General features: G+C 35.2%; 1 protein-coding gene across 1 annotated transcript in view; it reads right to left on the reverse strand.

Annotated features, from left to right (window-relative positions):
* LOC127945971 (ubiquitin carboxyl-terminal hydrolase 43) overlaps window positions 1-13,323 on the reverse strand; it is a 74,123-nt gene that overhangs the window by 12,306 nt on the left and 48,494 nt on the right. Inside the window, exons 7-13 of the mRNA XM_052542192.1 lie at window positions 12,501-12,669; window positions 8,713-8,824; window positions 7,048-7,151; window positions 5,291-5,368; window positions 5,022-5,151; window positions 1,980-2,325; window positions 147-305 (exon numbers count right to left, since the gene is read on the reverse strand). Of these exons, the coding sequence (XP_052398152.1) occupies window positions 147-305; window positions 1,980-2,325; window positions 5,022-5,151; window positions 5,291-5,368; window positions 7,048-7,151; window positions 8,713-8,824; window positions 12,501-12,669 (1,098 nt within the window). The remainder of the gene's footprint in view (window positions 1-146; window positions 306-1,979; window positions 2,326-5,021; window positions 5,152-5,290; window positions 5,369-7,047; window positions 7,152-8,712; window positions 8,825-12,500; window positions 12,670-13,323) is intronic.

Consider the following 13,323-nt stretch of genomic DNA (forward strand, 5'->3'; position numbering starts at 1 on the left):
AAATGACCACACACCTGACAGGCTGAAATGATCCACTAAACAAAACTACATAAGCAGATTCTTGTAAACTTTAGTATGATTTCTGTTTGTTTGCCCTTAGCAGTGTGTGTATACATTAAGGCAGGGATGCAGAGATGAGCATTCACCTTGTAGAGAGCAGCTAGCAGACCAGGATGGGATGGCATCTCGTCTCTGATAGAAGAGGATATAAGCTCCACGTGTGCACACTTCCCCCTCAGGCACCGGCTCAACACTGCTGTCATCGTAGGCATACCACTGACCGTCCACCGAGTTCCTGCAGTACGCTGCTCAAACAGACACTCATTATGTTCACAGTGCTCTAGATTTCATGCTCAAGTATGTAGAAGTATAATTTCACTGGGTTCAAGAATGATTAACATAACACTATTGTTCTCATGCATGCATACAAAAAGTATTTACACTGCAAATATATATATATATATATATAACATGTAATTAAGTTCAGCATTTTTGTCTTGCTTTCAATGAAAATATCTGAACAAGATACATTTTACACAGAAAATTGTCATACGATTAAATTGCATAAGGTGATATTAATGTAATTATTTGGCAAATAATTCTCACATAAAGTATTTAATATTTTGGCTTGTATTTTGAAGTATTAGATCATTCAGCTTCATCAAAATTTCCTTTCCTGACAGCCATTTGGTCAGTTCAGTCCATTCTGTCCATCATCTGGAATATCTACCTCTTTCCTCCTGGGTGAACATAATGAGCTGCCTCGTGTTGCTTGGCCATCACCTTTTAACTGTGTGCTTCGGTTGCCAGTGGACTGAAGTGACCAGAGCATTGCCTTGCACAATCTGATGCAAGCTTCACGTTTGAAATAGCTGCTCGGGACTCTGAGAAATATTTGGCTTCATTATTTCACTGAAATGTGAATCCACTCTGGATCTAGAAGGGATGGCGTATTTCTGAAGGATTTTGAATGTTCTTTCCTTATTATAATCCCATAAATTTGGAGATCCTACCATGTGCAACACTACAAATCATCCTTATCGTACAGGATGCATGTGATCAGTACAGGGGCTCAAACGGATGGTTCTAAGGACGCATAATACTGTATATCAGCACCATTACAGATTTCATTGATATTAGTGATATGAATTTATAAGTATCAGTTGAGATTTGATATTTATTGTACATGCTCTGTTTTACATTTAGATTAATTTTGCAACCTTCTAATGCTCATTTAAAATTGATTTTTAAAAACATTAATAATTTAAGGGCACTGTTAAATAATTAATTTTAGTTGAAAAAAAAATTCAAGCAATTTTTGTTTTATTTGTAACATTTTTGATTATTTTACATTTATTTTAGACAATAGTATAGAATATGAAAATTATTATTGCCTATTTTTTTATCAAGCAAAATTTAAATATCAGTCCATCCCTAATTTTTGTTGCTCAGATGTTTTTTTTTTCTTTTCTTGAGATTTAGTAAGAATTATTATTTATCTTTTAGTTTAATATAATTTTTTCTAATCTGTTTCTCCTAAAAGGCACAAATTAAATCTTGTGAAAATATTTGCATTTACTTATATGCTTTTGGAAGATGCTTTTATCAAAAATAACCTCTACTGCATTACAGATACAGGTAATAATGTTACAAATAATGTTCAGTTTCCTGTACAGGCCAATCATTTTCCTTCATAAGACCTCAGTGTGTCATCAGGAGTCATTGGGTATTCATTTCATCATGCCATATGCTTTTTTGACTCTCAATGTGTAGGGAGCCATTGCTTTGCATCTTATGAATCACCAAGAACCACGGATTCAGCTAAAAATCTTCTTTATTATTCTACTGAAGGAAAAAGTCACCTACATCTTGGTTGGCCTGAGAGTGAGTAAATTAACAGTTTACATTTTTGGGTGAACTATCCCTTTAAGCTACAGGAAGGCTGTTCATAATTTCTAATTTCTCCTTCGCTCACACACCTGTGTAATGTCCTCCATGCATGCCTCCATGATGGTTACACACAGCGTACAGGTCGTACAGGAAGTTCAGCGTCTGTCTGCTGGCTTCAGGCCGGTGATGGGCCTGGTGTTTCCAGCCGGGCGGTGGTCGGGCACAGTTGCTCCTCTTGACCATGTGGCGGCCCATGTCGAGGCCAGTGAGGGGGAATTGTACCAGCGTGGAGAGCTTGTTTCGGTGCTCTCCCACCTGCCGGAAGCGTTTGAGGTGAAGGATGAGGATGTCTGGGAGGGTCCACAAGCTCATCTGCACCATGCCCTGCTGCAACTGCTTACAGTGAGGACACTTCCATGCATCGTCAGGGGCCAGCTAAGTAAACATGGTTGAAAAATTAGGATATACAACTCAAGGAAACTTTATATGAGTGCTTTTCGGTCTAAATAAATGGTCCTGAAAGATTTGAATTGATCACATTGCATTCTTTTTGAACAGCTGGCATTAATTAAATAAAAGGAAATAAACAGAAAAAGAGCTTCATGACTTTCAAAAAGAGAAAAAGTTGGAATGTTTTTTTTTTTTTTGGAATATAAAATATCTAAATGATGACATAATCCACATAGGCATTTATACTACGATTAAAAAAGTCGAATATATTATAATTTATAATAACTCTATTTATATATTGTGTTTTAAAGTGTCATTTATTTTTGTGATGACATGATCCTTCAGAAATCATCCTAATATGCTTATATGGTGCTCAGGAAACATTATCTTATTATGTTCATCACAAACAGTTGTGCTGCTTCATATTTTTGTGAAAAAAAAATTCACATTTCAAAACTTCAAACTTTTTTCACAGTAGTGTTCGTATATTCAAACTTTCTATGTGAAGATGTGACAGGTGTGATGTCAATGGCTTGGCAAACAAATGAGAGCAAATCAAATCTGAAAGCATTATTTTCAGTGAATAATGACTTCATCTTTAGTCAGTTTTTCACACAAAGCTATTGTGTGTTTGTGTGCACAATTTTAAAGGTGCCATATGCAAAAATTGAGGTAAAAATATCCATAACATGACCTACACGCATCAAAAGAATGATAAGAAATAAGGGCGATGATGTCATTAAAAAAATGTCAAGTTATAGTGCTGCAGAGATATCAACCTTAATTAGCATTAGCATTACTAGCCCCGGCCCGACAGGTGTCGTAATACCAGTTTCGGCCATGGGAGGCGGTATGCGGGCAACATAACCACCAGCCAACCTGCAATACACGAATAACTCGCACGACTTGTGGGCCTGAACTTGAACCTGATGTCAATCATGTGGAAAGTACAGCACAGTACTTCATTTCAGTCCAGGGAAGAGAGCGTCACCCGCTACAGGGAAACAACCGCGCTCGGAAACACAAATCAAATCCGATAAGAAAAGGAGCCGAACCAGAGTAAACATCGGCACTGCTTTTAATCGCTCACAAATCCTTCTGCAGCGTCGTGAGCAGAGCGGCAAGAGCGATTTTTGACGCTCTAGACGCCGGCGGTGTGAACGCACAGTTAGGCTTCGGCTATGGCTGTAGTGTTGTTGTGAAAGTAGGGGCGGAGCATAGAGACTATGCCATTTCTCGTTTGTTACTCTAGAGTAGACCAATTCACTTTATTGAGGCATACTGCCCCCATCTGGTATGGAATGTGGAGTATGACTTGATTTTTTTTGCCAAACATTACAGAAGGCACCTTTAATGTTTATATTTCAAAAAATGAATAGGAGTGGAAATATAATTATGTAATTTAAAGTCAAGGTTAGTATTATAACTTTAATATTACAAAAACTTAGAGTATAAGTGTTTGTATACAAATCAGCAAATTTCCAACTTTTTTTTTCCTTGACAAAATTTGCCATGTCCCGTTCCTGATATACATCCAAAATAATCAATACTGAACTGGAATCTAAACAAAATCGATTCGAAGGTTTTGAAGGATGATTGAGTCCGTCTGTGAAATTTGTCAAAACCCAGCCCTATTATATAGCAGTCGGCTCGACGCCTTTTGGCGGGTTGAAGCACCATTTACACAAACGTGAACAAATCAGGCTTCAGTATCATAGAAAACAGGAGTGTACCCCACAAGGGTACAACACAATGCTCATTCCCCTTATCTTAGGGAGCCGAGGTTACAAAAGTAACCAGAGAGATTTGTCCTCTTTCAAATAGAAACGCCTGCTTCACTTGATCAACTGTCACAGAATGAAAGGGGAACATCACAATCATCACAATATTGTATTTCAGAAAATTTCCAGGCCTCAGCTGTTACACGTTTATATGAAAAAATTTAAATTCATTGAAAATCTTTACACACTTAATTTTATGAACAACAAGGAGAAAAATGCTTGTTTTTCTTGAAATGTCACATCATTTTTGTAAAATGCAAAAGGAAAAGGTAATTAAGGCCAAAGCCAATTCTGAAGGAATACGTAAAATAACTAAAGCAAATTAATAAAATTTAGTTCTATAAGCTACAAAAAAATAAAAAAGCTCCTAATTGCTAAATATTTTCATTAATTTCTATCATTTACTTGACTAAAAACTCATAAAATTAAATTTAAAATGTAAAATTTAAATTATTATTAAAATAATGTATTATTAATTATAAAAATGTATCATTAATTATAAAAATGTATTATTATTATAAAAATATATGATTAAAACAATTCAAATTATAATACAATAATATCTTATAATTGACTATAATAAAAACCTTAACCTCAGTAATAAAGGTATCTTATAAATTAGGATACTATTAATATTGTTTAATTTATAATAATACATATCTTAAAATTAATTAACACACATTTCAAAATGTACAATTTACAGAATATAAAAAAGTTATTTTGATATTTCTTATAACTACACATTTTCACTGCAATGTTTTACTATCCAATGGTATTTTTTTATTATATAACATTATATAAATGCAATATCGCCCTCGCACACAGTTTAAGCTGCGTTGTGATTTCCTGTGGCATTCAGCTGCTAATATTCAGCACTACATGTGATTTTGTGTGAGTTACTTGTTCTTCTTTAGTGTAGAGCTCAAAGCACTCATCCAGGGTGCAGCTGTGCTGTTGAACGTGGTGTTGTTGTTGAGCACGAACACTTTCCGAGTCCTTCACCACCTCCTCTTGGATGTTACCAAACAGGCTGCACACAGACACACAGCAACACCAGCTCATTGAACCATCATGCTTGTATTGTTGTCTTGATGTGCTTTAAACTCAAGTGTGGATGGAATGTTCTGTATTTCCACACATAGTCTAGAGGAAGTGAAAGATTGCATTACCAGTCTTTGATTCTGTGCTCCCACTCAACAATGATCTTCACATGCGGCGGCCCACCTGAGCCACACAGCTTCAGAGCTCTGAGGAGATAAAGACCAAAGGGATTGTGTTAAAAGAGCTTCTCACACATACACAGATATACACACAGACATGCACATTTAGAGGTGAATAAAAAATACTCAACACCCAATGCATTCTCAGGAAAAGTAAGAAAGCCACAGCATGACCTATGGTATATTTGATAGTTCATAACTAACCAAGCAAACATAATAAAATAAATAAAAGTTGTGTATATAATATATATTAAAATATGCCGTGTAATGCTATATACTTGCAAATTACATTTGTTACCTGGTGTTTCTTTGTAAGCATTTGTGAGATTTATTTACAAATTTGGGGTTGTTTCAAAGTATATTATACACTATTTGTTTGTTTTTTTCAGTGTAGCATCAGAACATGATCATGTCGGCTTCACGTCAGGGTCCTTATCATCCTGTCAGGGTTTATTCTGTTACAACAACCGGCACAGTGTATATTATCCACTTATTACATGGCTACTTGTATAACTATATAACTATATATAACTATATATAACTATATATATATATATATATATATATATATATATATATATATATATATATATAGTTAATTTAAATAGCTCTCTAAAAGCAAAGCTTCTGCAAAGAAAAACAGTTCCTAGCCAATGGCTTTGCATAAAGTGCTGAGATGATGGACGTGTAAGGCATAATGTACAGGCGTATGACTAATTACACAGCTTTTAACCACAGAAATAATGATGAGGACATGAAATGTTATTTCAGAAGAAAGTTCTTTTACATTTACAGTTTTAGCTGTTTATTATCTTAGATCCATTACAGTGTTCTGACAACAAGACTGTTAATAATACAGTCCCCCAGTCTCATTTTACAGTAAATACAGTCGATAATTGAGGCACAAAATGAGTTTGAATGGAAGCACCCGTCCTAAATACCTGGATAAAGGGTGTGTTAATGACAATGTCACTAATGCAACGGTTGTTCTAAAAAAAACACGGAATGTTGATTCCAGTCAGAATCGAGTATTCCAGAGTGTTGTGTTATTAAGAATATTTAAGAATAAGACGTATTAAGAACAAACCACAATTACTACAAAATGGTGATTTGAAATTTCAAATCTGACATATTACAAAACTTAAGGATGATACTCTCCAACCCTGATCAACCTGTAGCTGCGGCACATCTAGAATATGAACAAGAGAATCATGACGAGAGTGTCAGCAGGAAGATGTGCAAGAAGACGTTAGGATGATTAGGAGATTAGTGTTGTCATGCAGCTGACAACATTTGAAAGTTTGGGGGTTTGAGGACTTCATTTAACCCTGAGTGATTTCAGAGGCTCCTCAAGGGCTGGAGAAATTGTATGAAGGTGATAAATGTTGGCGGCTACTCAGAGGTTTATTCTGATGTTTAGGATAAAATATATAAATAATCATAAAATCAGTAGCTGTCTCTACCTGTAAATACATTATGAATTATTGATGGTTGCTAACTTTGAATAATGAATAAAGTTATATTGTATGTTTGCTTAATTTATAAAAAGTTTAATTAAAAATGGAACTGTTTAATTTAGAGCCTGTTTGGTTGGAAAACATCCTCTGAACTTGATTGCTTTTACTGGCTCCTTATCAAAGATTTATATATAAACCGTATACTCTGTTCTGATCCACACACACACACACACACACACACAATACTACCTGTCCACTGCAGGGTGATAAAGCGGCCGTCCGTCTTGGGGATTTAAGTAGCTATAAGCTGCAGATCCCCCAACAACACGAATCTTGAACAACACCCTGATATTCTGAAATGAAAAACATATGGAGATGTTAGTAGAAAAAAGCCAAAGAAGCATAAGACACTGAGCAGTTACAATTCCACCAATACTTCAGTACTGGTAATGCGATGTTGTTAACTAGAAAAGTCATATGAAATGATATGAGAGGGTGTTTCTTTCAATTATAATTAAAACTGACAACACTAACCAACAATACAATTATAACAGTGATGCTTACATTAGCAAACATTTGCATTTAGTCATTTAGTACATGCCTTTATCCAAAGCGACTTACAAATGAGGACAACAGAAGCAATCAAAACTAACAAAAGAGCAAAAATACGTAAGTGCAAATGACAAGTCTCGGTTAGCCTAAAGCAGTGCACGTAGCAAGGTCATTTTTTATATATATAAACAAACACCACATACATGCATACATACAGTCAAACCAAAATGTATTCAGACACCTTCAACATTTCACACATGATCACAGTTTATTCGCTATAGTTTTGGAAATGTTAATAAAATATGAGAAGAACTCTGAGTTAAACTGTGCCAGAACAAATTCATCTTGATAATGTCAGATGACACTTAAGCAAAACATGGTCAGCTCAAAGTGTTTGGATCATTTTTGTTCCCAAATTTGTATACATTTTACTGGTAGTCCACTATATGAGGAATTTTTGGTATAATATGTCATAGTTTACTTTATTTTGTTATCCTCACTTACACAAACTAACTATTGTGTCCTGAACCCACTAGTAAATAAGTATAAAAAATTATATCTGGTGGCTGAATATTTTTGGGTTTGACACATATATATACATATATATATATATACATATATACAATTTAAAACACTGTTTTCATATCTAATTTATTTCTATGATGCACAGCTGAATTTTCAGCAGCCATTGCTTACTCTTCAATGTCACATGATCCTTCAGAAAACATACTTTTGTGCCAAATACACTTTTCTTTTTATTATCAATGCTGAAAATAGCCATGCCGATATATATATTTGTGGAAATCATGAAACAGGATTCTTTGATGAATAGGAAGTTCAAAAGGTCATTTTTTAAAATCTTTTGTAACAATGTAAACATTGTTATACTGTCACTTTTAATAAATTTAAGTCAACCTCGACGCATAGAAAAAATTATCTTTCCAAATCTTACTGACCCCAAACAGTGGCGCATATCTGGATATCTGTTCGCAGGCCCCCTGTAGTACCTTGATGGACCCACAGGGGTCCACAGACGCCTACTGAAAGGTCCTTTATGGAAACGGACACTGTTTTATTCTGGCTGGTGTGTCTAAAACACACAGCAGGGGGAACCAATCAACTGCTGAAAAGCAACAGGGATGACTACAAGAATGTAAGAGGAAGGAGGAAGATGTTTTAGAGGAAATGATGGAATCTTGTGAGAGACTTTACTTTGAAACCTAAAGATCTTGAATTGTGATTGTGGGCTGTTTTGTATGTTCTTGTATCCGTAGCTTGTGTTTACAGCTAAACTCTCCACTCTCCATCAGCTACATGACCTATGGCTATTAAAAGCTCTGTCAAGTATGCAGTTGATCTTACATGTGCCTGAGATCCATTGATCATTAGATAGTAGAGTTTACTGAGGATGCTCTGCTGTAGCTGGTCCCACGACACTGACCTGTCCTCTCTCATCAGAAATGGAGGACCGAACCTGCAGATAAATCAGATTTCAGATTAGTTGGATTTTTATGATTTGTATATTTATTTGTATATTGTTTTATGCACTGTGTTTCAACGACGGTCTATATAAAACAAACTTTATTATTATTATTATTTAAATACATGTGATACGGGGCTAGTTTCACAATTTTAACTTCAGTGAATCTTGTGGGATAGGTTTATTTTTAACAGACAAGTTTCTATATAGACATATACCTTAACATTTTGATGACAAAAAGCTATTGAACATTTCCATTATTGCCTAAGAAAAAACTGTTCATTGAAGACATGTTAAGGAAAACATTTAATAGAATTTCATATTATTTTAGTTTCATTGAGATTCTATAATAGTTTTAATAGTAGTAGTTTTTATTTTTATTTAATTTTCAATTTAAGTTTTAGTAATTTAAATACATTTTTGCATTTGTTATAGTTTTTTTTTAAATATATCTGTACAGATTTTTATTAATTTTAACTTTAGTTTTTAGTACATCAAGTTAAACTAAATACAAATGAAAAATGTTGCGTGAAATAATGTGATTTTTAATTTTTTTTTTATTATAGGTTATTATGTTCCAGTTAACATTTATTTTTTAGTATTTCAGTTTTAGTTAACTACAGTAACCTTGTACTGAGTAAACCTCAACCAACGTAAAAAATGCTACAGTTCAGCTAAATCTGACATGGTCCCTCCCACATTAAAACATCTAAACTACATAAAACAGCTTTGCAATATTAGCTTCAAAGTATTTAGATACATGTTATGGAACTCCTCTTATTATCGACAAGGATTAAAAAACAACAATCAGTTTTAAATAATAGGAAACGGGTCTTGCACAATCTCTCATTCCACCATGTGGTTCTTGGCCTAAAAAAGATTAAAGATACACTACTGCAAAGACCTACTGCTTAGTCACTACCAGAAATCACATGAGATTCATATGTAAACATTAGGTCACATTTTGATAATTTACTGCCTGTGTCTGGACACTATGTTCCAGTGTCCTCAACAGTGCCCTTGAAATCCTCCCCACCCTTTTCAGTTTAGTGTTTTTTTGTTTTTTGTGGCAGGAAACTAGTGATTAAGTTTCCAGATTTCTGCTACAGGACCTGAACAGCAATGATAAAGGAGACAAAACAAACAAAAGTGAGCTGAGGGAAAGCAAGCCTTTCAGAATGTGATAAACACATAATTGTGCTGGGGTTTCGCCTTAGCCAAAAACAACGTTGGAGATTTCTCTGACAGGACGCAGAGAGAGAACTGAGATCTGAACAAACATGCTCTGATCCTCCTAACGTCACAGCTCGCCCGAGGAGGTTTCACCAAATTATACAGCAATAAAGTGTCTGTCCGTCCATCTAACTATGCTTGACACCACACAGTTTAAACGTATTCTGGACATATAAAAAAATGTATAGAAAATGGCCATAAAACAGCATTTGCAACTTTCACTTCAGGTCAAATTCACCTTTTACTGCATCTTATTGCAATAGTCTCAAATGAATAGTCCTTCTTCAAATCCATTGTTATTAAATGACTAAATAGCTATTTTGCTCTTGGTGAACATTATTGAACCACTTTTGACCTAAGTTAAGTCAGCTGGAAAGGAAAGTAGGATAGAAATCACTTATTGATTAAAGATTACAGAGACTATTTCTTTTTTCCCCAGATATTCTTTGGAATAACATACACTAAAAAATCATGCACAATAAGACCAAAAATGTGTTCAATCAATTTAATAGCGTAAATCTAGATTTTATGTTCACTTTAAAGATAGACATGCTGAAATTGCTACTATAAGCCTACGACTAGCAACAAACAAAATCAATGTGGAAACAGCTGAGAAACTGTTTGCTGATTTTTCCACTATGTTTGATGTTGCACACTCTACACATCAAAAGAATGTTTTCCTGCAATATACCTGCTCCAGTGATGATCCTAAAATGACAGCGATTTCCTCTGGGATAGAAAACTCCACAGGGAACCTGATAGTCTTTCTATAACCCTTTTTTTTAATGTGTTAACTCTGCAGTGCTTTCTGTGTACTTTAAACTTTATTTCCAGACCCAGAGGGATCCATAGTACAATACAAAAACACATACATAGAAGAAAAAAAAAAAAAAAATGCATCAACTAGAAAAAATAGAGCATCCATCCTAATGATAATACTACCTAAAAAGTTATTTTAATATTATTTATATACTATTATAGTATTTATCAGTGATGCGCGGGTTGATCCGAAATGAGCGGGTACCTGCGGTCATCCAAAAATATTTTTAATTATATTCAGGTCGCGGTCGGTCGGGTCGTTTTAAATAAAGATGACAATTAAACCTTTGCAATTTATATAGTACTAGACACAATTTTGAAATACATAGGCCTACACAGGCATGAATAGAGAGACCACCTGTCCCGCTTTACATTGTACAGCAATTTTACCGTTTGTCCCGCCTCACGCAAACTGAGCATCTGTCCCACTTTTTCATTCGACCCTGCCTAATAAATACACGGATACGTCCATAGGCGTAGTGTTAACTTATGTCCAATAGTTCAGAGGAGAGCAATAAAAGCGTTAGTCGATAGGCAGAGTCAAAAGTCAATCAGACAGTTGACTGGTGCGCGAACGCCTCCTCAGCATCGTCAACAATTTCAAATTGGAGAACACTCAGGTTAAGCAGTCATGGCCAGTGTGGCCACGAAAAAGAGAAGATTTAGTTTTAATAGCGAATGAACCGCAACATACTCTTGGTTAAGACCTGTAGATGGCAAAGCAGAGAGAGGTTTTTGCATTCTAGTTTTTTTTAAATTATTTTATGCAAAAGCAGTTTTTCTGTGGGACATGGTGGAGAATACGACGTGAAGCGACATGGTCCATGTGAGTACCACAGATAAACAGCACATCATCAAGAAACATGAAAATCAGTTCAATCGTTTTTCAATAAACCAAATGACCCACAGGCTGACAAAGTTTGGGCAACAGTTACATTTGGGGAGGGAAAGACAAGAATTGAGATTCGGCTTTAAGTGTCGAATAAACTTTAAAAGGCGATGATTTTATTGAAGAAATATGAGCACTGCATGTTTCAAAGTCCGCTGCTGTGCTGCTTTGTTTAGTCAGAGAAACTGCTATATTTCTGCTGCTCCGTAAGCGCCATCTGCTGGCAGAGAATTAATTAGCATTTTCAATAAGTCTGTCTGCTCCTCTTGTCCAGACCAATGCGAACATCCATGTTTTTATGCCGCAAATGTACATTTGTGAACTGGCAAATCAATAAGAAGATAATATTTAATACCAAATTAATATAGTTATATGGTATTTAATTAATATAATAATTGTTTAAATGAGTGCAATATTTGATACTTTTGATTTAATTTCTTACATTTTCTTTGAATCTGAATTCTTTATGCTCTATGTTGAGTATGGTTTCACTAATAAGAAACATACATTTGAAAAGTATTAATTTAAGGTACATTTACAACAGATAAAAATAATTTAATTTGATAAAATTAAAGTTTTTAATTTGAGCTTAATCACGAGTTAACTTATGCTGATCATGCGATTAATCACAATTAAATAGTTTAATCGATTGACAGCCCTAATTTTGTTCACCAAAAAAACAACAACAAAAAAACTGTCCAAAAAAAGTGCAGCATTTTTTTAGGGTACCTCACTGCCTGCTGTCCTGCTCCGGCTGCATTACACACCAACAGCAAGATCTTCACCATCCCATCGGCCTGGTTCAGGAACTCTGAGGACAGCGCTCCGGACGCTGCCAGTCTGTGACCCTCTGGCCCAAACGAGGTGTACGGAGAGGACGGAAGACTATGATGGAACCCTGGGATGAGAGGGAGAGCCAAGAAGTGGTAGAGGTCACCTCCTAAATTGCCTAATCTTTTGTCATATTTATTGTCTGTGGCTCCATATAGCAGAATAATGTAAAAATGTAATTGTATGACAAAACAAGATGCCATATGCATGGATAAAGAGAGGAAGAGAGTGACAGAGAGAGAGAGAGAGAGACAGATGGAGACATGCAAATAGAGTACAGCAGACTGAACAGAGTGGGTGTATAATTTGATGCAAGCCTTCACACACATACATACATGCTAAAGGGACGTCAAGCTTTCAGATGTTGTCTTCCAAATAAAGTTCGACTTGACAAGAAATTTAAGTCCTTGCAAAGCAATTTTAAATATGTGTTCTGAGTATGTCAAACCACAATAAATAAAGCAAAGTAAATAAGTAAATAAGCAGGTAAATAAAATAAGGTTTCAAAAATCTCTCAAACGCTGGGGGAGTGTCCGCTGTCTAGGCTAAAACCACATCCACTCGCGGGAAATCTGCTGTCTTTTTTCACCTGCCTAATAGCACTACATCCTGAATGGATGCTCCCTCTTGCAGATTAATTAAAACAGGGAGACCAAGCTTTTTTGTAAATTATCGCAACCAGGTAATATGCATTTATGTGATGAAGGCATTGCTAACTAGT

This window comes from Carassius gibelio, chromosome A3 (assembly GCF_023724105.1).
Source record: "Carassius gibelio isolate Cgi1373 ecotype wild population from Czech Republic chromosome A3, carGib1.2-hapl.c, whole genome shotgun sequence".
Lineage (NCBI taxonomy): Eukaryota > Metazoa > Chordata > Actinopteri > Cypriniformes > Cyprinidae > Carassius > Carassius gibelio.